Genomic DNA, 26,399 nt, shown 5'->3' on the forward strand with positions numbered 1-26,399 from the left:
GATGACTTAGAACTTTTGATCTTCCCACTGTGGTGTTTGCCTCCATGTATGTATGTGCACCACATGCATGCCTGGTACCTTCAGAGGACAGAAGAGGGAGCTGGCTCCCCTAGAACTGCAGTTATGGACGATGAGCCACCATGTAGGTGCTGGAACCCGAACCTGGGTCCTCAGCAAGAGCATCAAGTGCTCCAAACTGCTGAGCCATCTCTAGACCCAAAAGTTATCTAAATTTGCTGTTTAAAGTGTGTGTGTGTGTGTGTGTGTGTGTGTGTGTGTGTGTGTGTGTGTGTGTATGCGTATGTGTATGCATATGTGTGCTAGTACCCACCCAGGCCAGAAGAGGGTGTTAGGTACCCTGGGACTAGAGTTAGACAGTGGTAGCCTTTATGCGGCTGCTGGAGGTGGAACTCAGGTCCTCTGGAAGAGCACCCCTGTCTCCAGCCCCCACCACTACGTTTTGAGTTCTGGGATAACAGATGTGTATTACCACTCCTGGTTTATGGTAGGGATTGAACCCAGGAATTGTATGCTAGGCGAGTACTCTACCAACCCTATGCTCAACCCTGGAAGGTTTTTTTTTTTTTCTTTCTTTTTTTCCTTCCTTTCTTAAGTACAGTTGTAAGTTTGAATCAAGAGCCATAGGCTGTTTAAGAATCCAAGTTGGGCATGGTGGCTCAGGCCTGTAATCCTAGCATAGAGAGAATGAGGTAAGAGGATTCCTGTGAGTTCCACACCAGCTTGGGCTATGTAGCTAATCCTTGTATCAGAAAACCAGCAGGGGGCTGGGGTTGTACATAACACACTAGGTAGAGTGCTTTTCTAACATTCACAAAGCCACGCTGAAGAGATCAGGTTTGGTGATAATTCCAGCACTTGGGAGGAGAAAGCAAGTCAGAAATTGGAAGTCATTCTCTGCTACACGGAGTATGAGGACAGCTGTGCTACCTGAACCCAAGTCTCACTTTGTCTCCAAAGTTCAAAAAAGCATTTGGCCAACAAAGGTGTATCACTGCCACTCCTGCAGGTCTGGGTTCAGTCCCTGGGACCCATATGTGGAAGGACTCATGTATATGTGCATGCCCCCCAAAAAATAAGTGTGCTTTTTAAAAAACATTAAAGTTTTTTAACTCTGCCTCCAACTCCATTGATGAGGATAGAATCTAGGGCTTTGGATTATGCCAAAGTCTCTATCACAGACAGAGCTAATAGTTTTACATTTTAATGGGAATTTCATTTTTTTTCCCCAGGCTTTTAAGTAGACTGGGAATTGTCATTTGATCAAGGGGAATTTCCAGACCCAAGAATTAAGACGATTTTGATCCATGACTTTTAATTTTTTAATATAAATTTTTTTTATATATATAGTGTGTAAATACACCACTTCCATGCCTTGCCTTCAGAGGTCAGATCCCCTGAGTTATAGGCAGTTATGAGACACATCATATGAGAACTGGGAACCGAACCGGGGTCTTCTGCAAGAACAGTAAATGCTCTTAACTGCTGAGTGGTCTCTCTAAACCCTGATCCATTATTAAATATGCTGATTTAACTATTTTCACCTAAGAGGAACTAAGGACCTTGGCAAGGCTCCAGCGAGTTTTTCTGCATTTTGATTAACATTGCAGGAAGATTGTTAAACTGAAATATTTTAAACACCTCGATGCATTAAACATTAAACATATCGAGTGACAGACAGTAAAGTAGGTCAAACACTGGACATGGAGCGGAGCAGATAACTCAATGTCTTCTCCATGTCTATAGAGTTCTCTAATGGAAGTTTAAGCCTGGCTTGCGATTTTCAAAGGGACAGGAACAAGAAGCAGGAAAGTAGCCTAAACTGAAGATGAAGATACAGGTTTTTCAGAAAAGACGTGAAATTTTACAGTGAGGGTCCCATCTAAGGTAAATAGATGTGGTAATGGGAGGTTTGGGTGCCAGAAAGTTAAGGTTTCTAGAGATACTCTAGGTAAAGATGACCCTTGCGGTCCCGGGGTAAAGGAGCGTTGACTGCCTCTGAGCTGCATCCAGAATCCATACAGCACAGGTGACGCGGGAGAGAAAAGGCATCCGGCCACACACGTTCAGGCCCGCGGGTGGACTGCAATTCCCGTCGTGCTCCACGTGAGAGCCGCCGGCCGGCGCAGGCGCACTGCGAGCTGTCTCGGCTCCGCAGACTCCGGGCGGGGCTGCTGGTGCCCTCCGGACGGCGCCGCCCTCCAGCTGCTCCCCAGACTTCTCCGGACGGTTAACCTCGAATGAGGAACGAGCGGGGCGGGAAGGGGAGGGCTGCGGCGGCGCGGGCTGAGCCCGCCGCGCCCGGGGCAGGGGGCGGCGAGGTCACGTAACGGCCTCGGGCGTCTGCCGGGGAGGGGGGGCCTCGTGCGCGCCGCGGCTCCGAAACAGTTAGCGGCTAGTAAACAACAGCTGCGCGCGCACCCGCATCAGCTGGCGCGGGATCCCGCACCTGCGACCTCCTCCTTCCCAGCCGGGACCAGCCTGCGTGGCCGTCTTCTCGGCTGAGACCCAAGGAAAGCCGGCCAGAGGCCACCCGCGCCGGGCCCGGGGGGAAAAACGCGTCCTGTCACACGCGGCGCAAACACGGCGAGCGGTCGTGGGCTCCAGGGACTCGCGACGACCTGCCACGACCCCGGAGCTGCTGCTGTCGGAGCTGCCCTGATCCGCTAGCCGCCGCCTGCAGCTCCTCTGCCAGGACCAGATCTCTGGGAGGCAGGAATCCACTCTGCCCCGGCATCCTCTCGTCGCTGTCCTCTTTTTTTTTTTTTTTTTTTCTCTCCATCCTGTAGTGTGGGGGTATTTTTCCCGGTATGCATGTGCATCTCTCCCACCAGACCCAAGTGGATTGTCGACCTCAAAAACATCGGGTGGCTCAGCACACATCTCCTCCCAGCCAGACCTGTGGGGTATTCACCTGATACACAACAGGTGGCCAGTGCACACCTTTTCGCAATCTGATCCACGCTATATTCGTCTGACAAGGGTGGGCCTGCATGCCCTTTCCTCAGCTAGAACCGTGGGACACTCAGCAGAGAAAGGACTAACTACCTCATCAGGACCTGGGGGTTGAGCAGAGGGAGGCATCACCAGCTGCTGTGAGATCATGGCATGGAGCCCTCAGCCCTGGACCAGGGGAGATAGCCTAGGATTCTGAAGGAACCAAGTCACACAAGATTAGCATCGATTTGTTCTCGTTTTGTTTTTCAAAAATTATTTTTCACTTAACTGCTGGTGCACTTTATAAAACAGTTGGCTAGAATTCTAAGTAGAAGGATTCTTAATTGGGCCTTTGTGGGATGTAAATCAAGGTAATTGAGGGTTGTTTTTTTTTTTTTTTAAGTTTTCTATTTTTGCAATCAAAAGTAGCTGGTGTAGGAGGAAGAGTTTTTGCGAGCGTTTCCTTTTTCTTTGTTAAAAAGGGGGGAAAATGCATCCTCCAGAAGTCACCACCAAGATGTCTTCAGTTCGGTTCATGGTGACACCAACAAAGATTGATGACATTCCAGGTTTATCAGACACCAGCCCAGACCTCAGCTCTCGATCTAGTTCGCGAGTAAGATTTAGCTCCCGAGAAAGTGTGCCAGAAACAAGCCGTAGTGAGCCTATGAGTGAACTGTCTGGGGCCACTACTTCTCTGGCAACTGTTGCCCTAGATCCTTCCAGTGACCGGACTTCTAACCCCCAGGATGTTACCGAAGGTAAGTAGAAACCCGGAGGACGGGGTCTTTCAACCCCTGGGTTGTTCATGCAGAATAACTGCCTACTCCATTTTATAATGATCACCAGGAATTACGGCCCCCTTTTCTGTGATGCTAGTGACCAGGGTAGGTCACTGCAGTAGTCATTTGGCGTTTGGGAAGGTATCTGGCAAGAAGGCAAGGCAAGGCATATTTTGATTTCCTTATTTTTGTTGTCTTATAACTAAAGTGACTATTTTTGGTTAAAGACAAATAACAAACACAGAGAAATAGACCACACAGAGAATCCTAAACTGTAAATTTTAATGGGCCTGGCTGGGTATCTGCTTTCTCTAGACAGCTTTGAGGCTTTGACTCTTACAGTCGGTTTTTAAGGCAGATTGCAAGGAGTAGTTACTGCTAATGTCTTAGTGGCTTCTTCCAGAGACTGCTGTGTGCCATAAAATGATTTTTTTTTTAAATTCATGTTTTTATAGAGTGTTTAAAGTAGCTAAGTTCACTCAAGGAGATGATGTTCTGTTGAATGGAACTTGCAAAGAGGCAGCTAATGCTCGATTCCCACATCACTTCACTGCTGAGCTTTAGACAAACTATTTTGTGTATTTTATTGGGTTTCGTAGTCAGGACATCCAGGAGCTACTTCTGCTCATATTGACTGCTTCCCTGAGTTGACCTTGAACTTCAAAGACTGGCTTATGTTAGAAGTTTTCATTTGATTTGGAGGGAAAGGGGGATGCAAAGAGAGAAAAGGTATCTTTTTTTCAAACTCAAGAAAAAAGTTTGAGAACTGCCTCTTAGTTTTATGCCACATTCTGATGAGTGTAATCTTTCTAGTTGAAAAAAAAATTCCCTTAGCATCCTAAAGACTCCTAAAAATTCTGTTCTACTCAAGTTTGAAAACATGGCCTTGGCCACTGACTTGTGAAAGCAAGAGTGACTTGCCATTTCCGGCCTCAGGAAATACTGTTCCTCCTGACCTTCAGTGTTCCGGAAGCCAGTTTTAGTTCCTCAATTTTGTTTGTTTTTAATGTCTTGAGACAAGGTATACTTGGTAAAGTTTATAGTTCTAGAATTCACTAATCCTTAGTCATTTTTTTTATGGCAGTATTATATGTCAATTCCTGGTCTAACTGCTTTCCACTGCTTTCTAAACCTTACACTGGATTATACACACTATGTTAAAGTTAAAATATGGAATAAAAGATTGTAATTTCCTCTTATGCCAAATTTTTATTTGATTGTTTGCTTATATATTTATTTATTTTTGTGACAGGATCTCATGTAGCTCAGCCTGGCCTTAAACAGTCTATGTGGTCGAGGATGAGCCTGAACTCTTGATCCTCCTGCCTCCACCTCCCAAGTGCTGAGATTAAAGGCCTCAACCACACCCAGTTTTATGTGATGCCGTGGATCCAGCCTGTACCAAATTACTATTAAATTATAGTTTTAGTCTTTAATCCATCACACTACATTTAAATTGTTAAAATGTCAGTTCAGAAGTATAGTCTGGATAAGTCCCTTCAAGGAGTTCTGATACCTCCTCTGCTTCAATCCTGTATTCTAGTCACTGAAATCAGGTCTTCTGTCTCTATATCCCTTCTCTAGACCATGACTGCAGTATATGTATCACTTTACTTAGTTGTTTACATATTACCTTCCCCAATCCAGTCAGGCTGTAAAGTTCTTGAGGACAGTTTTTTTGTTGTTTTGTTTTTTGTTTTTTGAGACAGGGTTTCTCTGTATAGCTTTGCGCCTTTCCTGGAACTCACTCTGTAAACCAGGTTGGCCTCGAACTCACAGAGATAGATCCTCCTGCCTCTGCCTCCCGAGTACTGGGATTAAAGGCGTGTGCCACCACCGCCCGGCATGAGGACAGTTTTTGCACCTAGTGTATAGTGTGTGATGTCAGTTCTGTTTTGTACTCAATAGTGAGCTGAACTTCCAGACATATCCAAAGAGACAAATTCAACAGAAGCTAAAAAGATAAAGTGATAAAAGGAGATGAAGGAGTTGCCACTATTGAAGCAGAGAAGCTTCATCTGATGTGTAGTATCTAGAGTGGTGGTTCTCAACCTATGGGGTCATGACCCCTGGGGGATTGTCAATCCTTTTACAGGGGTTCGCTAAGACACAGATATTTACATTATGACTCATAACAGTAGCAAAATTATAGAGTTATGAAATATCAGTGAAAATAATTTTACGGTTGGGGGTCACCACAACATAAGAAACTGTATTAAAGGGTTGAAGCGTTAGGAAGGTTGAGAACTACTGAGCTAGAGAATTGTTTTCAACATTTCTGTCCTAGTCCCATTTCTATAGATTCTGGTTTATTTATATGTTAATATTAAAAAAACAAAAACCTCTTTCAGCTGGTTCAGTTATGAAGCCAGTGTTGACCACAGCTCAACACTGAGGAAGAATGATTAATACCACATACATGGAAAACACTTTCATATCTGAGCTGGCATTTGAAAGGTGAACCAAAGTGCACCAAGTGGTTAAGGCACATCTAGCTTTTTCTTAAATGTTAAAGGACAGTCCAGAATATTTATCTATACTTGGAATCACTACATTGTAAGTGATTGGAATCGCCACCCAGTTGCTCTCCCAGTTCTGTGATATGGTATGAATAGGTCTCATCTAGTCCCTAATCTGAGGGCTAAAGCGGAGTAGGAAACTTGGGAAGTAGTGTGTTTGCTTTTCATAGGACTGTAGTTTTAAAATGCCAAGCACCTTTTTGTTTCTTTGTTTGTTTGTTTTTGAACAAGATCTCGTTATGTAATCCTAGCTGACCTAGCACTTGATATGTACACAAAGCTGGCCTTGAACTCACAGTCTGCCTGTGCCTCTTGAGCGCTGGTATTAAAAGGGTGCACCACTATTCCTGGCTTCACCAAGCACTTAAAAATACTTTTCAAATAAACATCTTCAGTGTTTCCTCCAAAGCCAAAACAAATGAATTTCACTGTATATATGCTCTTCTTAGATATGCTATTAATGCTTATTGACTACCTCCCATGTTTTACTTTGACTCCTTTTGTGACATTATGTAAGGAAGTAAAATGGATAGCTTATTAAAATATTGATTTGGTAGCCTTTTAGCTGGCTTGATAGCATTCTCTGATAGATTTTTTTAAAAAGACATTTTGGTATCACATATCCAAAACATTTGTATGGGTTTATGTATATACATATGTGCAAGTGTGGGCATGGATGTGTAGAGGTCACAGGTAACATTGAGTGTTGTCCTCTACACTTTACTTTTTAAAACAGGGACTCTCACTGAACCTGGAGCTCACCTGTTTAGCCAGACTGAGGGGCTGGCCAGCAAGCCCCATGGATCCACAGTGTTGATATCATAGACACACAAGGTTGCACCCAACTTGTCATGTGAGTACTGGGGAATCTGAGCTCCAGTTCTCTTGCGTGCTTGGCAAGCACTTTGTGATGGATCCATCTCCCTGGCCTTCCAAAATATTTTGATTTTAGGTTACAACTGTTTTCCTCCTGCTCTTCACACCCAATATTAACATTAAACTTTATAGTGTTCTACCGCCTCCTTGCTTATGGCATACCTTCTTAGGTACCTTTGTCCGTCCCTAAAGCTATTAGAATTCTCAGGACAGCTCACGGAAGTGGGTAATTGATGAATCAACTGAAGATGCAGTTAAATTTGGTACAGCTTATTTTAAAACTTGATAATATGGCTGGGTGGCAGTGGTGCACGCCTTTAATCCCAGCATTCAGGAGGCAGAGCCAGGAGGATCTCTGAGTATGATCTACAGAGCAAGATCCAGGACAGGCACCAAAGCTACACAGAGAAACCCTGTGTCGAAACACCCCGCCCCCCCCCTCAAAAAAAGAAAAGAAAAACTTGATAATATGATAATACTACTCTGAACCACAAAAGTCATTAGCCAAATCCAGAATATGAGAAATTTTATTTAATAACTAGATCCTTCAAAATATAAATGGCAAAGGGTAGAAGAAGAGTGATAAAGAGGGAAGCTTTTATAGATTTAAAAGAGCCACATCAATCAATGCAGTGTGTAGGTTTGGATTGACTCCTACAGTGACCAGAACAACTATAAAAAGACACTTTTGAGATAATGGGGACTAAGAATGATACTGTGCGTCTGTAATCCCAGTACTCAGGACAGTGAGCTAGAGGAATCAGTTGTATCTGCAAATAGGCCACCAGCCTGGACAACATAGTGAGACGCTGCCTCAAAAACAAATGAAAGTCACGGTAACTGAGGGAATTTGAAATACACGATATTAAAATGTTGGAGTATTTACAGGTAAGATGATATGCTCTAGCTTTCTCCCTCTGGCTCCCTTAATTCCCACTCTCCACCCGGAGACACACACACACACACACACACACACACACACACACACACACACACACACACACACGGAGAAAAGAAAAGCTTGGAAAATGTTTATAACTTATTGTTGTAAAAAGTACCTGAAGAGCCATTTTCTATTTTCTCAGCTTTTATCCTATAAATGAAAACTATAAAATGTTGAGTTGTGCACTCAGGAGGCAGAGGCACGAAGATCACAAGTTCAAGATCAGCCTAGGCAACATAGGCCCTTGTCAGAAAAAGCAAGGTGAGGAATACAGCTTAGTGGTAGAGAGTTTGCTCAGCACTCATAGGCCTTCCGCCTGACCCAGGACCACTTTCTCCCATTGTCCCCAAAAAGGTTTGAAAAAAAAAATTTTTTTTCCGGTTTTTTGAGACAGGGTTTCTCTGTGTAGCTTTGGCCCCACTTTGTAGCCCAGGCTAGCCTCAGACTCAAAGAGATCTGCCTGCCTCTGCCTCCTGCATGCTGGGATTAAAGGTGTGCACCCCCAGCACCCGGCTAAGGTTTGAAATTGTAAGAGCTGGTTTAGTAGGGAGTGTTTTCTATACTAGAGGCAGTCCTAGAATAGGGTAGCTATGGATTAAGTACCATCGATTGGTACAGTGATTGTATCGACTTCTGATCTCCCAGCTGTAGTGTTCTCTTCCATTTCCCCACTAAAGGCACACATGCTTTTCCTCTCAGTGGCCTGTTTATTGGCTTCAGACTCTCACAACTTTTTTCCTTTTACTGAAAATAGATTGTTTTCTCATACAGTATATCCTGATGTCAACCTTTACTAATGGAAAAGCACAAGGGATGGAGGATCCTCCTGGAGGTCTGGAGGATCCTCCTGGAGGTCTGGAGGATCCTCCTGGAGGTCTGGAGCTTTACAAAAATCATCCTGTTTTAAAGTTATTAGTATAAGGGGAGTGCTATTTAAGGCAACCTGTAATGACCTATCAGGACATTCCAATGCTGTTATTTAAGAGCCTACAATGACCTGTCAGGACAATATTACCCTGTATGCTTTTGGATCATGGCTGTTTTCTCCTTTGCTCCTGGTGACCAGTAAACATTTCTGGACTACCAAGGACTTGGCACAGATTCTAACAAGGTACCACCACCTTTACGTCTTGAACCATTATGGCGGTAAGCTTATGGCTTCACTGGGAAGAGTAAGCTGGCATTCAGTCAGTCCTCACTACCCTTGCCTTTTTTGGCCCGATGCCCTTAGACACAGTTTAAACCTAAAAGGCTTGTTAACTGAGAATAAATCAAATTATATGCATTTTAGGTTTTTGGCAGTACATATCTCTTTACAGTAGATATGAAAATTTGAAGGGCTCATTGCTGGAATTTCAAAATCCATTTTTTTAAATGTTAAACAAAATACTGTTTTAATAAATTTTATAGATGAATAGGAAAACAAGGTATTTCTATTAATACTCTCTTAATTAGTGCTTTAGTGTATTGTAATCTTTAATTACATATGAAGGCATAGACACAAAACCACATAATATATAACATATGCAGGCACATACATGTAACACTTTGCCTGAATGGTTCAATGGTTAGTTAATAAGAAGTATTTTGCTTACTTCTAAAGTATATACTTGTCATACTTTAACATTTCTTGTTTTCAGAACATTTTATTCCTGGTTCCCCATGAGTGTCTGTGTGTGTATGTGTATGCCCACACATGTGAACCTGTGTGTAATTAGGAAATGAACCCAGGGCCTGGTATCCTGCAAGCTATGTGGCATACATACCATGCTGTGTCACTGAGCATATCTGCAGCCATGCATTTAAATTTTGTAGTTGTTGAGATAGGATATGTGTACATAGCAAAGGTTGGTCTGGGCAACTCTGTAGCTTCAGTTGGTCTCAAATTCATTAACATCCTACCTCTACTACCCAAGTGCATATTTTATTTTTGAAGTGGTGTGTGTGTGTGTGTGTGTGTGTGTGTGTGTGTGTTTGTGTGTGTGTTTGTGTGTGTGTGTGTGTACATAAGCACTTGTATAAGTGGAGACCAGAAGTCAATTTTGGGTATCATTCTTCTGGAGCCATCCATCTTGCTTTTGAGATAGGGTCTCTCACTGGGATTTAGGGCTCACCAGTTAGGCTAGGCTGGCTAGCCAGTGTGCCTCAGGATCAGCTTGCCTCTGCTGCCCCAGTTCTGGGATGGCAGGCATGCTCTATCACCTTCAGCTTGTTCCATGGGTGCTGGGAATCACAGTCAGCTCCCCGTTTGCCAGCAGGCCCTTTACCCTCTGAGCTGTCATTCTGATTTTTAGTTTGTTTTGTTTTGTTTTTCAAGACAGAGTTTCTCTGTGTAACCGTCCTGGCTGTCCTGGAACTTGCTCTGTAGACCTTGAACTCACAGATATCTACCTATCTCTGCCTCCTGAGTGCTGGGACTAAAGGAGTGTATCACCAGTGTCCAGCTGTGATTCCAACTTTTAAGCTCTTGTTAAGTCAGTAGTGAAACTTATTTAACAAGATTTCATAATCAAGTCAGAATAAATTAATCTCATGACTGGCAAGGTGGTTCCATGGGTAAAGATGCCTGCCACCAAACCTGATAACCTGAGTTCAGTCCCAGGATCTACATGATGGAAGGAGAAAATCAATTCCTAAAAAGTTATCCTCTGATTTCCACCATCATATGCATACAAATTTGCCTGTGTGCGCATGCGCGCGCGCGCACACACACACACACACACACACACACACACACACATACACACCCCAAATATGCAATATAGTAAATTAAATCTGAGAACTATGCAAAATCTAAAATGTTGAAATTTTCATAGAGTAACTGAGAAGATTAAATTCAGTTTTGCAGGTTTTAGGGTTGGAGTGCCAGCTCAGCAGTTAAAAGCACACACTGTTCTTGCAGAAGACCTGAGTTGAGCCTCAACCCTCAGGTCAGCAATCTGAGAAGAGCCTGTAGCTCTGGCTTCAGAGGGTCTGATGACTTGGGCCTCCAAAGGCACTGGTATTCACATGCACACACACTCCCATTCACACATAAATACAAACAGTCAAAAATAAATCCTTCAAAACACAAAACTAGAAGAAAAAAGCTGTATTAAATTACTGGGCAGTGGCAGATATTTGTTTTGTTTACATTTAATTTAGTTTTTCTTTTAGTATTTGTTTTATTTTTGTGGGTGGGGTATATAAGTGTGCACCTTGGGGCATGTGTAGAGGTTGAGGACAATCTTGGGGAGGTGATTTTCTTCTTGTACCATGTAGGTCCTGGGGATTGAACCCAGGTAGTCAGACTTGGAGACACATGCCTTTAACCTTCTTTACCACCTCACTGAGCTCTTCTTTAGGTTTACTTTTTACGCCTCATTTTAGTCCTTTCTATTAAAGATCTCCAGTCCAGCCTCTAGTTTCTTCACCTAAACAACCAGTGGCAGCTTTTGGTTTGTGTTTTTATTGCTGCATTTGATAATCCTTGCTATGTTTCTCGTGACCTTGAGAAGTCCATAGCTAAAGCCAATTGATAGCATTTATCTGTTGCTCTTATAATCATTTGGTGGATTTAAGATTTTGGCTAAATGGCATTTGAATTTCTTCCATCTTACTGGTTAGGTTTGCTTTCACTGATGAAAAGCTATTCATTTTTTCATATTGCTAGTTAAAGAAAAACACCACTAAGAAAAAACTTGTGCATACACATGTGTGTTTTTACCTTAAGGAGTTACGAGAAACTGAATCCAGATAAAATTTATTTTGCTTTGAGATTATTTGTATTTATTATCTTATTTAAACATATAAATAATACTTACTTTCACAAGTGGCCAGTTAACATCCTAAGATGCATGTAAAAGACTGACGACTGATTTTTTTTTTCTAGTTTAGCAGTATGCTGTATTCCACTGAATACAATAAACGCAAATAGGAGCTAGGATTAATGTTCTTCTGTATTAGATAAGGTTAATTCTTTCCTGTAAAAAAGAAGTTTTGATATTTTTCCACCAAGGTTTTTTTTTGTTTTTGTTTTTTCCTGTGCTAAGATTAACTTTTTCTTGTCTAGGAGAAAAACTGAGGCATCAGATAAGTAGCCTGAGCAAGGTCATGCAGATCATTAAGAAGCAGTGATCTGAGCCTAGGAAATCTGTGTGATTCCAGCAGTAGTGTTTTCATTTTTACATAGGCTGGCCGTGCCAGAATGTTTATTAAACAGTAGTTATATAGTGATATAATAGAGGTATTAAAGAAATACAGTTTTTATTCTTTAGGACATTATTTTGCCTGACATTCAAGAGAAAACTACAAGTGGAAGGCAATACAATTACATGTTCTTTGGATTGCTTGAGTTCATGTTTCTTGAAGGTAATTTGGCCTAGAAATGTATATTTCATTATTACATACACAAATGATGTGCTCATGTTCAGCACCATGTAGTACTGCTGAGCTAATGGACACTTTACATTGGTTCATCAGTGAAGTTCATGCATTTTCATATTTCATGCCAAGCCTTAGTGAATTTTTTCTTATCTTTTTATTATTATTTTTGTTATTGTTGTTGTTGGTGTTGTTTTTTGAGGCAGTCTTGCTGTTTAGCCCAGGTTGGCCTTGAGTGTGGGAGCCTCCTCCTTCAACCCCCCGAGTTCCTGGCTTACAGGCATTCAATACCACCATGCCTGGCTCAGTAAATCTCTTTGTAAGTGGACTTTTTGGGGTTGGGGACAGTTAAGAAAGCAGTGATTCATAAAAGCATTTGTTCTTTGAAGTAGGAAGTAAATTAACAAGGATGGTCCTGAACTCGGGAAGCCGTTCAGTGATAGACTACTAACATAGCATGTGGAAGGCCCTGGAGTCAACAGCTGACACCACCGAACAACAGTTGGTTGGTTCGTTGATGATTTAGTTAACAAGGACATCTTACTGGGATTGTGTTTTTATTGTTCTTATGTTTAAAGACTATGTTTACAGTTTTGACAGTATGTTGTTTAGTGTCATGTTTTCGTTCTATAGACTTCATAATCATAAACACATTTTTAACCTACCAACTATGCAATATTAGAAAAATGAAGTGTCATAAATAAAGTATCAAACCTGCAGTGAGAAACTGAGCTTTCTGTATGCTTAGCTTCCAGCCTCTACCTCTTTGGTTGGTGAGTCTTGGATCCACTTATACCTGGGCTATAATGACATTAGATCAAGGGGATAACAGCCCTGTACAGAAAGTTACAACAAGAATTAAAGAGACAACTTTTAAGAGCCGAGCCCGGAATTCCCAGAGCCATTCAGTCATACTTGGTTGAATGTTTGAACACTGCTGCCTAAAAGGACTGAAGCTGCTCTGCAGTTAGCTAGCCACTGCATCCAGTGAACTCTCCCAGCTTTGGGCCCCTGAAGCAGCAGCAGAGTGGTGGAGTGTTACACTTTCCTGGGTCTTTCTAACAAGACTTCAGGCTCCTGCGGGGCAGGGGACAGTGTCTTGTACTGTTTCTTTCCCATTGCTGGTATGTGGTGGGCATTCCGGTAATACAAAATAAATGCAGGGTTCTCTGTCTGAGACAGACATGGTAGAATCCACCATGAAGTAATGTCTTCCATCTGTTATTTGTCAGACTTCCGGTGCTAAAATTTATTAAATATTAACCACTACTAACATTTCATAAAAATCTGTTTTCATAGTTTAAATAGTAAGTACTTGCCAAGCATGATACCTAGTCTTCACAAAAGTAATTCACTCACCCTTTCTCTACATATATGCTAAGTGAGATAAAACATAGAATTTTTTATCATTTAGCTTAAAAAATTGTAGATTTACTTATTTAATTTTGTGTATGGGTGTTTTGCATACATGTACATATGTGCACTATGTGTGTACCTGGAGCCTTCAGAGGTCAGAAGAGGGAAACAGATCCCCTGGGACTGGAGTCACAGATAGTTGTGAGCCACCATGTGGATGCTGGAATTGAATTGAATTCCTCTGCAAGACCAGATCTTGCAAAGTTGCAAAGTGCTCTTAACCGCTGACCCATCTTTCCAGCCCATCATTTTGATATTTTAAACTATTTTCAGTCTCTCAGTAGCAAACAGATAAAAGGGTTTGCTGAATATGATAAATAGGGAAAGTGTAGATTCGTCTTTTACTGGAGAATGAGAGTATACTTAACAGGCTCCAGCAAAAGCAGTAACTCTAAATTTAAGTAGTGAACTGTTCATTATCTTCTGTAAGATGTTTACAACATTCTGTAAAGTAGCCATTCAGAGTGTAGTATGCAGACATTGCTGGGTCATGAGCTTTTTATTGCCTGTCTGAGGAAGTAAGGTAAGAAATTGAAATTTTAGGGGCTGGAGAGATGGCTCAGAGGTTAAGAGCACCGAGTGCTCTTCCATAGGTCCTGAGTTCAATTCCCAGCACCCACATGGTGGCTCACAACCATCTGTAATGAGATCTGGCACCCTCTTCTGTATACATAATAAATAAATAAATCTTTAAAAAAAAAAAAAGAAAGAAAGAAAAAAGAAATTGAAATTTTAGAAGCTTGCACAGTAGCTTGATAGAGCAATCTTATAGCTGTTGAATTTCATAATTTAAAAAAACTTGGCAATTGTATTTGGTGTATCTTCATTTTTTTATTAATTCACTTTGTTATTTCTTGTAATGAATTGGAAATGTAACAAATTCCGCTTGGCATGGTGACACATTCCTGGGAAGGTGGAGGCAGGAAGATCGGGGATTTAAGGCCCGTCTCCATCCACTACATAGTGAGCTTGAGGCCAGCCTGGGCTATAGGAGACCCTGTCTCGGTGAATAGAAAAAAGATAGCCTTCACCAGAAATAATTTTCAAAACACTATTCTAAAACAGTTGTAGCTGGAGAGTTTTCTCTCCAGGTGCCGCCAAGCCCCAGCAGTCCGACAGCCCACTTATAAAATCAACACACAGATGCTTATATTATTTAAACTGTTTGGCCTAATGGCTCAGGCTTCTAGCTATCTAGTTCTTACATCTTAAATTAATTCATTTCTATAAATCTATGCCTTGCCATGTGGCTTGTGGCTTACCGGCGTCCTCACATGCTGCTTGTCATGGTGAGGGCTGGCAGGAGGCTCCCTCCGCCTTCCTGTTCCCTCAATTCTACTCTCTGTTAGTCCCACCTATACTTCCTGCTTGGCTACTGGCCAATCAGTGTTTTATTTATTGACCAATCAGAGCAACACATTTGACATACAGACCATCCCACAGCAAACAGTGGTTAATCATCTTTCATATGTGTGCCTGACCCTCCAAATAATGCCATACTCAATGGAAAAGTTGAGTGGTGTTTCTCTACTGTTGTTTCTGCATAGAAGTAGGGAATAGGCTTGTCTTTCATGCAACTGTGTTTTTGCTTAAGAATCACTGCGCTAGGGCTGGGAAGATTACTTAGTGGATGGGAGTGCTTGCTGTATAAGCATGAGGATCAGGGTTCAAATCCCAGCACCCACATAAAGGCCCGGCATGGCTACATGTGTCTGTAGCCCCAGCATTGGGAGATGGCAGCAGGTAGAGCTGGGGCTCACTGGCTAGCCTGCTTCTCCAGAAACAATGAGCTTCAAGTTTAGTGAGAGACCATGTTTCAAGAGAATGAGACAAACATAGAAGACGACACTTGATTTCCTTTTCTGGCTTCCACATACACATGTGAACATGTGCGCGTGCGCACACACACACACACACACACACACACACACACACACACCTATGTTCTAACATATGTAACATGTTCTTTATGAGGTAAGAAGTTACAATTTGGGGGAAGTTTTACACTTTATAAGTTCTTCAATTCTGCTATTTTAAATATATGACAGAAGGAGGGACTCAGTGGGCCACATGCCTAACTGGCTGCTGGAGAAGTGGGTGAGGTGTCACTTTTCTTCAGTGGTGTAGCCACTGGTAGGTTGCCTGTGCTCCTACTGAATAACCCATGCCATGCTCATGCAAGCAACACTAATTAACCTCAGTGGGTCATTTTAAAAATACATGAAACGAGAAGAGGGCACTCACTGGAAAGAAAGAGTTCAGTGGGAGTGAGAGGAGCACAGGGGGGTAAGAGGGGAGACTCATCCAATATGTTTCTTACATTTCTGAAATAGTGCCTTCTGAAACTCAAGTACGTTACATATTCTCTCCTCACCTCACCTCTACAGGAGGATGAATGTTGTATATTATGGTTGTACAGATTAGAAAATAGAGCACAGTTTACAACTGAAGATAAACCAGCCAATTTATGCTCAGGCTGTTTAATAAATTTACCTTAATCAAAAATGAAAATTTTTAATTTATTTGGTCACTGGCTAATGGTTGTAATGGTTCAGTAAGAATATCTACAATAAGGCCAGGTGTGTTTGCGCAGGTCTTTAATTCTAGCACTCAGGAGGCAGCAGCAGATGGATCTCTGTGAGTCCAGGCCAGCCTGGTCTGTTTAGTGAGTTTTAGACTACCTGGAACTACACAGTAAGACCTGTCTCAAAAAAACAAGAAGCCTACCATAGATATTTTCTTTTTCTTTTTCTTTTCTTTTTTTGTTTTTTGTTTTTTGTTTTTTCTGAGACAGTGTTTCAATGTGTAGCTTTGCGCCTTTTCTGGATCTCGCTCAGTAGACCAGGCTGGCTTCGAATATTTTCAAAACAATCATATGTTGGAACTGCCTACAAGGATTTTCTGCTTTGTTGGCCAGTTATTAAAATGCCCTTTGAGATGAAGAAATACTGTAGGTGTGCAGCCATCAACTGGGCATAATTTAAAGGCTCCCCTCAGGCATTTAGTCTTAAGAGGGGAAAGTACTTTGAATGGTGTCTTAGAACTGCAGGAGTTTAGGAGAGGTTCGTGTGGTTTGATCTGTTTCAAGGCCAGAATTCTTTGTTCTTAGCTCAGCATTCCCAGTAAGCATGGTACTTTCATCAATCCTTGTCCTGTGTAGTGTGTGGTTGTATGTGATAAGTTAATGAGAGAATTCTGTGAACAGATGTATATAGATAAAGACTTGCTAGTGTGGGCTCATGAAATCTAGTCTGTTCTGTTTTATCTGTATTCAGTTTTTATAATGTTTTTATTATTTTTATTTTATGTGTATGGGTGTTTTGCCTGTATGGATGTCGTTGTCCTGTGTGTGTGCCTAATGCCCATGGAGGCCTGAAGAATGCAATGGATACCCTCAGACTGAAATTACTAATGGTAGTGAGCTTCCATGTTGGGGCTTGGAAGCAGAGTAGCCAGTACTCTTAACAGCTGAGCCATCTCTCCAGCCCTTGTGTCCAGTGTTTTAATATACACCTGAATATTTGATCAGATTTAATTTCATATTTTAAAAGTGAGTTCTATTTAAATTTATATATATTATGAAATATCTAATATATCTGCAGGTTGTTCTCAAAAGTGCACAGAATGGCATTTGTCACAGTAAATAAATAGGGCTGTTAAATCCAGGGATTTTGCTTACTGCTCACTAATAGTTTTCTTACATCATGGACCCAACTTTCAAATAAGTGCTTATTAGAAGAAACTTAAAACTATTTCAAGCTGGGCATGGTTGTTCTTATTTCTGTACCCAGGAGGCCAAGGATTACAATTTTCAGGCCAGCTTGGGCTCAAAATAAGGACCAAATCAAAACAAACAAACAAACAAACAAACAAAAAAAACCCACCTGTTTCAGCAATAAGATCATATGACTCTAGGCCTGGCATGGTGGCACATGCCTTTAATCCCAGGATTTAGGAGGCAGAGGGAGGCAGATCTCCATGAATTTGAGGCCACCCTGGTCTACATAGTCCAGAACAGCCAGAGCTATATAGTGAGACCCTGACTCAAAAAAACAAAAATAAATAAATAAAAATTAAAAAATAAAGATCATATGGCTTTAGGTTATTCATATGTTGTTTTGTTTTTGCTCTTTTTGGGGACCTGCCACACAGCTCCCAAATAAATACACACGGATGTAACATGAATCTTAGAAGGTCTTGCTAATTCCTCAACTGATCCTGTTTCCTCAGACTGGAAGCCTCTCAGTTCTCATCCAGAATGAATCTCAGCTGAACTGTTGCTCAGAAGCCTAAAAGCTTAACCTGCTCTAGTTCCTGGTCCTCACACCCTATATACCTTCCTGCTTTCTGCCACCACTTCCTGGGATTAAAGGCTCACTTCCTGGGATTAAAGGCATGAGTCACCATGCCTGGTTATTTTTAGTGTGGCCTTGAACTCACAGAGATCCGTGCCTCCAGAAGGCTAGGTTTAAAGGTGTGAGTGCCACCATTTTCTACCTCTGTATCTAGTGGCTGTTCTGTTCTCTGACACCAGATAAGTTTATTAGGGTGCACAATATTTTGGGGCACACAATACCACCACACACGGAGACATATTCTTACTTATGAATGCCCGACCTCAGCTTGGCTTGTTTTCTAACCAGTTTTTCTTAAATTATCCCATCTACCTTTTGCCTCTGTCTGGGCTTTTCCTGTTCTCTTCTGTAAATCTTACTCTCACTTTGTGGCTTGCTGTGTAGCTGTGGCGGACCCCTGGAATCCACCTCCTTTCCTGGCTCCTAGCTTTCTCCTCCCAGTTTTCTCCTTCTATATAGTCTCTCTGCCTGCTTGCCCCACCTATCCTTTCTTCTGCTTTGCCATTGGCCATTCAGCTCTTTACTAGAACATCAGGTGTTTTACACAGGCAAAGTAACACAGCTTCACAGAATTAAACAAATGCAACATAAATAAAAGTAACACACCTTAAAATAATATTCCCCAACATTCATATATAATACAACTGTCAGTTTCCAAGAAGCAAGATAAAAATACACATGATTTGCCCAAAATTTGAGTATTTTTGCCACTGGATAGAATAATTAAAATGTGTTACAACTCAACCCTCGTGAAAATAGTTTTCTGCTGACTTACCGTTGTTCCAGGCTTTTCACTAAGCCTAACTTGTCTTTATTTTGCTTAATAAATGTTTGAATCAGACAAAACATTGGTTATCATGAATTGTGAGTTCAGTCTAAAAATACATAATTGCATGGGGTGGCATGGTAAGTTATAATTTCAAAATAATTACCCCAAATCTCATTCTTCTGAAGAATGACTATCCTGACAATTTAAAGATATAGTTACAAATAAAACATTTTACTATAACTAATTAGTAAAGGGAATTTGTACATTTTGGGCCTAATATAGAAAACACCATGAGAATGATGCATTAAAAATGCTGCTTTTCATAAAGCTCCTGGCCTGGCCTCATTATTTTATTATTTTGAAATGCCACACATTTTTAAAATGTGATAATGTAAATATTCCAAGCCTGCACAACAGCGCTCTCAACACTCGAAACCAAAGCACAAACAGAGCATTTATGCAGCTCTCCAGCCTGTGTGTGAAGTGGACTTGACCCCTCACTGACTAAAGCTGAAGCTGATCTGCTATTGTATTTCCTAACATTTCATTATGAAAAATTTCAAATGTACGGAAAACTTGTGCCAATGCACACCATGCCTTTCTTCTTCACTAACATATTTTTTAAGCATTTTAAAGTTGTAGGAATCAAAATGTTTTACTTCTCACCACATTAATATGTGTATCATTTGTGTTATCTACACTGCATTACACCTAATGCTCTGGTGTTGAATTTACTAGTTTATTCCTGTTCATTGTTTAGTAACAGTCCACTGTCTGAATCAATTAACGTGTTTATCCTATTGATTGATAGATACTTGGGCTGTTTCCTATTTGGGCTATTGTGAATAAAGCTGGCTTGATTTTTTTTTTTTTTGTAAATATATATTTTTAGTACTCTTGGTTAAAAATACCAAGAGAATGTGCTGGGTCATATGATAAGTATGTTTTAGATTTATAAAAAGCTTCCAGAACTTCTCTCAAGATACTTATATCTACTCTCCACTTTTTCCAAGTCTTTTTCATTTTTACCTGTATCTCCCCAAGGATCCTTGACTGAGCACTTTTATAAATGTTTCCTTGTAACAAATGGCTATTTGTTTGTCTTAGTCAATTTTTTCTTTTCAAGATAAGGTTTCTCTGTTAGTCCTGGCTGTCCTGGAACTGGATCTGTAGATCAGGCTGGCCTGGAACTTACAGACATCTGTCTGCCTCTGCCTCCCAAATTGGAGAATCAAAGGCTTATGCTGCCACCACCCATCTGTCAATTGTTTGTTTTAATCATAAGTCTTGTCTTTTTATTTTTGAGTTTAAGAAATCTTCATGTAGCCAGTAGGCGGTGACACACACCTTTAATCCCAGCATTCAGGAGGCAGAGCTGTTCAGATATCTGTGAGTTCCAGGCCAGCCTGATCTACAGAGCGAGATCCAGGACAGGCACCCAAACTACATGGAGAAACCTGTCTCCAAAAACAAAACAAAATAAAAAAAAAGAAAGAAAGAAAAAACAAGAAAGAAAGAAAGAAAGGAAGGAAGGAAGGAAGGAAGGAAGGAAGGAAGGAAGGAAGGAAGAAAGAAAGAAAGAAAGAAAGAAAGAAAGAAAGAAAGAAAGAAAGAAAGAAAGAAAGAAAGAAAGAAAGAAAGAAAGAAAGAAATCTTTGTGTACTTTACAAACCAAGGCCTTGTATTTCAAGGTAAATTGAGGTATCAGTTCATATTATTAATTAGAGCTTAGAATTTGCTCAAGGCTCTTTTTTCTTTTGAAGTAAACTTCTTATACAGTGAATTCTAAGTAAGAATTATACATTCTAAGTAAATTGGCTGAATTTGACAAATGTACATACCTAATCTTTCACAAGATCACTATTATCACCATTCCAGAAAGTTTTCCACGTGGGAGCCCAGGTAATCTCCACTCCACCCTTCTAGAGGCAACCATTGCACTTATTAGAAAAGCTGTTAGCATGAATCCATCATACACAGCAGTAGGCTGTATTCAAACATTTTCATTCACATGTATTATGCACTTTGATCCCATTCTCCTCTCATTGCCCCCTTCCTTCTCCTCCTGGTACCTGCCTCTTCCTCCTTAAGTCTAGATCCCACACACCAGCTAAATATAATGTTTGTCATTCCCAGTACAGTTTGTTTTGCTTAATGTGATTTCTGGTTGCACCCATTTTTCTGAAACCCATATTTTCTTTATCCATTCATCTGTTGCAAACACCTAGGCTGATTTCATCTGACTTTTTGTACCATAGACTAGTTTGTCTGTTTTAAAATTTTACAACACTGCATTCACCCATGTACAGTTTGGGTTAAAGCATTTTAGCCTAGTTTTGAGATTCATTCATGTTGTATTTATCAGTTGTTCATTTTTAAGTTCTTGAAAAGTAAGTATACTTTGACTCTATAGATTTCCTCTTGTATGTATGTCTGAGGTATCACTACTTTGGGGATGTTAGGAATATGAACATTTTGTGGGAGCACACATTGGTTATTAGGATTAAATGCTTGAGAGTGGAGTTCCTAAGTGATGGGTCAAGTACTAGGCTCTTTCCATAGTTATCCTAAAAACAGCCTCCACAACAATGTATGAAAGTCCTTTCATTCCTCATTCTTGCTACTTTTGGCCTTATTGATTTTTAGCAGTCTCAGTGGGACTATAACAGTATTTTCCATAATGATATATTGCATTTTAGGTATCTGTGACATCCCACCTTCTTTATATAATTACTCTCTGTTCATATCATTTGTGTATTAAGCATTAGTTTGCCTTCAGTTTTCTATAGCCTGTCATTTTTTCTACAGTTCATCCTAGAAGAGAACTGTAAAATTGCTGACCACTGTGGCACAAAGCACTGAGTTGGTAAATAAATTACTCCTATCATAGATTAACAGGAATTTGTCACATTCCTACTTGTTTTTTTTTTTTTTAAGAGAGGAGGAGAGTGAGAGGATAACACTTAGATCTAGTCTTTTTTTAAGATTTGTTTTTGAGTGTGTGTCTCCTGTTTGCATACGCATGCACGCAGGTGTATATATTTGAGACCAGAGGCATCAAATTCCCTAGAGCTAGAGTTACAGGCACTTGTGAGCTACTTTATATAGATGCTGGGATTCACAGGTGTCCTCTACAGAAGCAGAATGCTCTTAACTGCTAAGCCATCTCTCCAGCCCTCGGATCTAGTCTTATACACAGAAGCTATACACATATTTGTAAACATTGTTTCTGTTCATCGACTATAAAAAACTAGCCACAGTTCAGCCCTTCATAAGATGAATGTGAAAAGTAGGGTCCAACTGGAAAGTGTACTAGTGCTAAAAGTATTAGTGAACATTGAACTCTGAATGTAATAGTGAAAGCTTTGACAGTTTAATGGTGCTTTTAAGTTCCTTCAAATGAATCAATGGAGTAGCTGAGTTATAAATATAGACAAAACACCTGACAATTATTTCAAAGATAGAAATAGTTATAAATAAGTCAGGTGAGGTGCATACCTTGATTCCCAGTGTTGGAGAAACAGGCAGGAGGATCTCTGTGAGTTCATGGGTAGTCTGGGATACAGAGTGAGGCCCTGTCTCAAAAGACATACACAAACATACACCGGGAGTGGGGGCCTGGGGGGTGGGGACAGAGGAAACTATTTTTAAAAAGAGATATACATAGACTTCATAGGTTATAAACTTAACCTCTATAGCAATCTTCTATTTAAATCTTGGTTGCACATTAGAACATTGTGAAGGGACTTTTAAAAGTCTTATGGTCCAGGCTCTATTCCAAAGCAGTTAAATAGGAATATCTGAGATGGAACCTAAACATCAGTATTTTAAAAGGTTACAGTGTGCAGCCAAACATGCAAAACAGGACAATTAGGAACACATGGGGTAAAATCTGGTTAAGTACGCGTGAATTTTCTTTTAAATATAGTCTCTGTTGCCTACCACAGGGCTTTGGGCGTTTTCAAGTTTGTCTTCACCTTTTACAAGTACCATGACTTTAGGCATCTTTTGTATCTGTTTCTGCAGAGAATTAACAAGACTGTGATGTAGAGTTTCTAGTGCAATGCAGAGTACAAAGTAGGTCTGACTATTGGCTTGGTCCTGTTTAGGTGGTGGTCTTTGAATGAAACAAATTTGTGCTTTTAGCAAAATTAGTTTCTCTTCTTGAATGTCACTGCATGCACCTGGGCATCTAAAATAGCATTGTTTATAAAATATGTGTCATTAAATATTGGCTAAATAGATGGTTTTATTTCACGTGAAGGAGGAGAAAAGCCTTTCACTGCCTTAGGTTTTTCCCATATGCTTTGAACTTAAGCAACAACGGAAAACCAACAGCCTACCTTTTGTTTCTGAGTTGACATAGTGCCAGTCTGCATTAAAGAGGATAGTTTGTGAAAGAAACTATTCCCTAATCTTTCTCATGTGAAGTAAGAGGGCAGAGGTTGAGATGATGAAGTCCAGAGAAGTGGCAATAAATTAAGTAAAGGGAACAAGTGGGAGACACAGGGCGGACGGACAGCACTTGATGAACTGCGCCGTCTTCAACTTTCTGTCGCCCGGAGAAACAGCCCAGACAGTTGGGGTTCTACAGGTTAATAACAATAAGCAAGGGGTGGAGTGCTTAAGCCTTTTAAGAGAATGATAAACAGGGCGGAAGGCGTGTCTTCGAGCGCCCCACTCCCTTGGGGCTGTGATCACGTGGGCTTAGTACTTCCCGATTCCCAGCCACTGTCTCCCTAGGCTGTGATCTGAGTGTGGAGGGAGGCAGGGAAACACGGGAAGGAAATTTAAACGCTGAAAGAGCAGAGACTGCAAGGGTCGGTTAGAACAATGCCGCACTTCACCGTGACCAAGGTGGAGGACCCAGAGGAGGGGGCAGCAGGCTCCGTCTCCCCTGAGTCCAGCTCAGCAGAAGTAAAAGCCCGGATTCAGGATCCCCAAGAGCCAGGTGAGTCCCGCGCTTGTAGCTTTGGGGACCCACAGACTAGTTTCTGAGAGGGAAGTGGTAACTTGGCCATCAGTCTTTGAACTGTTGCTCACGGGTGCGGATGGAGAGAAAGTGTTTTTCAGTTGTTTTACTCCCCGTATATCTGATAACTTGTCTCTATTTTTCCACCAAGTGGTTTGTTTTTCCCCTACAAAGAGTTTTCTGTGTCCATTACCAACAGGTGAAATTGAGTCGGTGGCAATGTATGAAAGGAGTTTTTCAAACAAAAAGAAAGACACAGTCAGTCATTTATGCAGAATTTAGAATTCAGTTTTCGATCAGACGGCTTAGATTCTATGTAGAGAAGACTTCGAACCAGACGGATAAGAGGCCTTTTAATCTTAGCAGTTTATGTAATATATACAAAGGGAGCATGGTTCAGTAGTTTGTTCTGTGGACTTTTTACTTGTGAACTTGCGGTTATTCAGAATTTTGCCTCAATTTACCAGGCACACAGTAAATCAGTAACAAATGTTCTAATAACTCTTTAATGAAAGAAAAAGTACAGTAAATGTTCATTGTGATGATTAGCATACCATAGGGTTTAATAAAGTTATTTGATGAATGTGCTTATCTCTGTTGTGGCCTCTGAATGGTGACAGTTATACTTTACCGGGGAATTGTGGTTTGGGATTTTTAAACATGCAATTAAAGTCTTAGTTAATGCTGTGGTATTAAATATAGTTACACTTTGAATCTTCTTTAAAAAAAACAAAAACAAAAAGAAACTTATAAATCGCTAGCAACGTCTCTGTATGTGAGCAAAGCTTAATGAAAACTCAATTCCTCCGCCGTTCTTCCTTGTAACAAGCAGCTGTGGGTAATATCTCCGGCGTTAGGGATTCCATTTATTTATTTTCATCCTTCTAGTGGGAGAATTTTATCAGGAGACAGTAAGGAAGACGTTCTATGTGAATTCTTCACCCACTAGGTTGTTTTCGTTTTGCTGCATAGCACAGAGCTGTGAAAGCAAGTTTTAGCTCCCTGGAACTTGAACCTGATTCTCTGTGGCTTCAGCTCAGAAGAACTGGTGTCTGTCTCTCAGGCTTGGGTGTAGTTGAAGCTGCCCTTTCTCGTTTGCTGTTCTTTTCAGTTCCTGTAGCGTTTGCCTGCTGTCTTCAATAATCCCACAAAATGCAAGTGCATCTCCTCTCTCACTGCTTGTCCTGAGTTTCTTTTCTCTACCTTTAGTTGATTATTTCACCTTAACTGGTCTCATTATTTGGAGAATTTTGCTTTTTGGGAGGAGGATTTAAAACAGTAATAAAGTCATTCAGTATTCACAGCCACCTAGAAAGCCATTAAAATTTTGATAGAACCCAGGTTTATTAATAATGTGACATTATTAGACTTAATATATTGTCTTCCATAAAATTGCTTTGAAAAGGAAGAAGCAACAGAAATAAGCTAACTTAAATTTAATAAAACTCTTTAGTTTGATGTTTTCTATAACATCTCAGAAAGTATCCACTTGAATAAAGTAATATTTGACAAGTGCACAACTACTGGGAATGTACTATCTACATTGTCTTTACTATAGGGTTACGTTAGAAGAAAAGAAGGGAAATTTTATTCTTGTTATTGAAAGTTGACTTCTCTCCCAATCGTTCACATTTGCTTGAAATTTAGCTCCTTGCTCTCCCAAGTTAAAGAAAAGGAAGAAACTCAGCACCTACCATTTTGTACAATGACTATGTACTAATAAAGATACTAGCTAGTTTGTTGTTTTGTTTAGTACTTCAAACCCTGGCCACCCTTGTCAGTCCCCTTCCCACCTGCCCTTCGTTTTTTCCCCTCTGTGTAGCAAGAAAAATATGTATTGTCATATAAACCAAACTTAGATGATCATTTTTAAAAATATATAATTTATATATTTATTTGAACTATAAAAATGATTTGAGATAAAATAGAAATATGAAAATAGAGCTATTCCAAATTAATTTTTAAGTAAAATAATTTTAAACATATTTTATTATCTTTAGTGTGAATATATTGTACGCGCTGTTAGGTTACATAAGGACATTTTCATAAAACTGTTAATAAATGAAATAAGTGTAGTAGTTCTTGCTGCCCAAGGTACTAGAAGGTCAGTGTGGTAGGCCCTGCTTGAGTTTCAGAAGGAACTCAGAACCTGATTTCTGCCAGTCTCCTCTCTTCCCCTGAACTCTCTTCTCGGCAGCATGCTCATGGAAGTAGCACTACCACAGCCGTGCTGCTGTCTGTCCCCTTCCAGACCAAGATAAGCAACCCACGGGCAGGACTTTGTCAGATCCTTTGGATCCCAGGGTCCTAAGCAGCTCAGCAAGTAGTTTGCTGACTAGACATACTCTCTGCCTTTTCAGTTCACCCAACTTCAGGCTAGGTGGCATTGCACTTTTCTTTTAATGTTCAAAAGTTGTAAATTTTAAGTTCCCCACCAAAGGCAGTAAAAG

The 26,399-nt window shown here is 40.7% G+C and overlaps 1 protein-coding gene across 3 annotated transcripts in view; it reads left to right on the forward strand.

Moving 5' to 3' along the window:
• The first annotated feature begins 2,441 nt into the window (after positions 1-2,441).
• Slc12a6 (solute carrier family 12 member 6) overlaps positions 2,442-26,399 on the forward strand; it is a 95,041-nt gene continuing 71,083 nt past the window's right edge. The window contains exon 1 of one of the 3 annotated variants that reach the window (XM_076570292.1): positions 2,442-3,716. In XM_076570292.1, coding sequence (XP_076426407.1) covers positions 3,446-3,716 — 271 coding nt within the window. In that variant the 5' untranslated portion in view covers positions 2,442-3,445. Of the gene's footprint in view, positions 3,717-23,685; positions 23,929-26,399 lie in introns of those variants that run through there. The other 2 variants (XM_076570293.1, XM_076570294.1) reach the window with 2 other exon arrangements.

Source organism: Peromyscus maniculatus, chromosome 4, assembly GCF_049852395.1.
Source record: "Peromyscus maniculatus bairdii isolate BWxNUB_F1_BW_parent chromosome 4, HU_Pman_BW_mat_3.1, whole genome shotgun sequence".
NCBI classification, from domain to species: domain Eukaryota; kingdom Metazoa; phylum Chordata; class Mammalia; order Rodentia; family Cricetidae; genus Peromyscus; species Peromyscus maniculatus.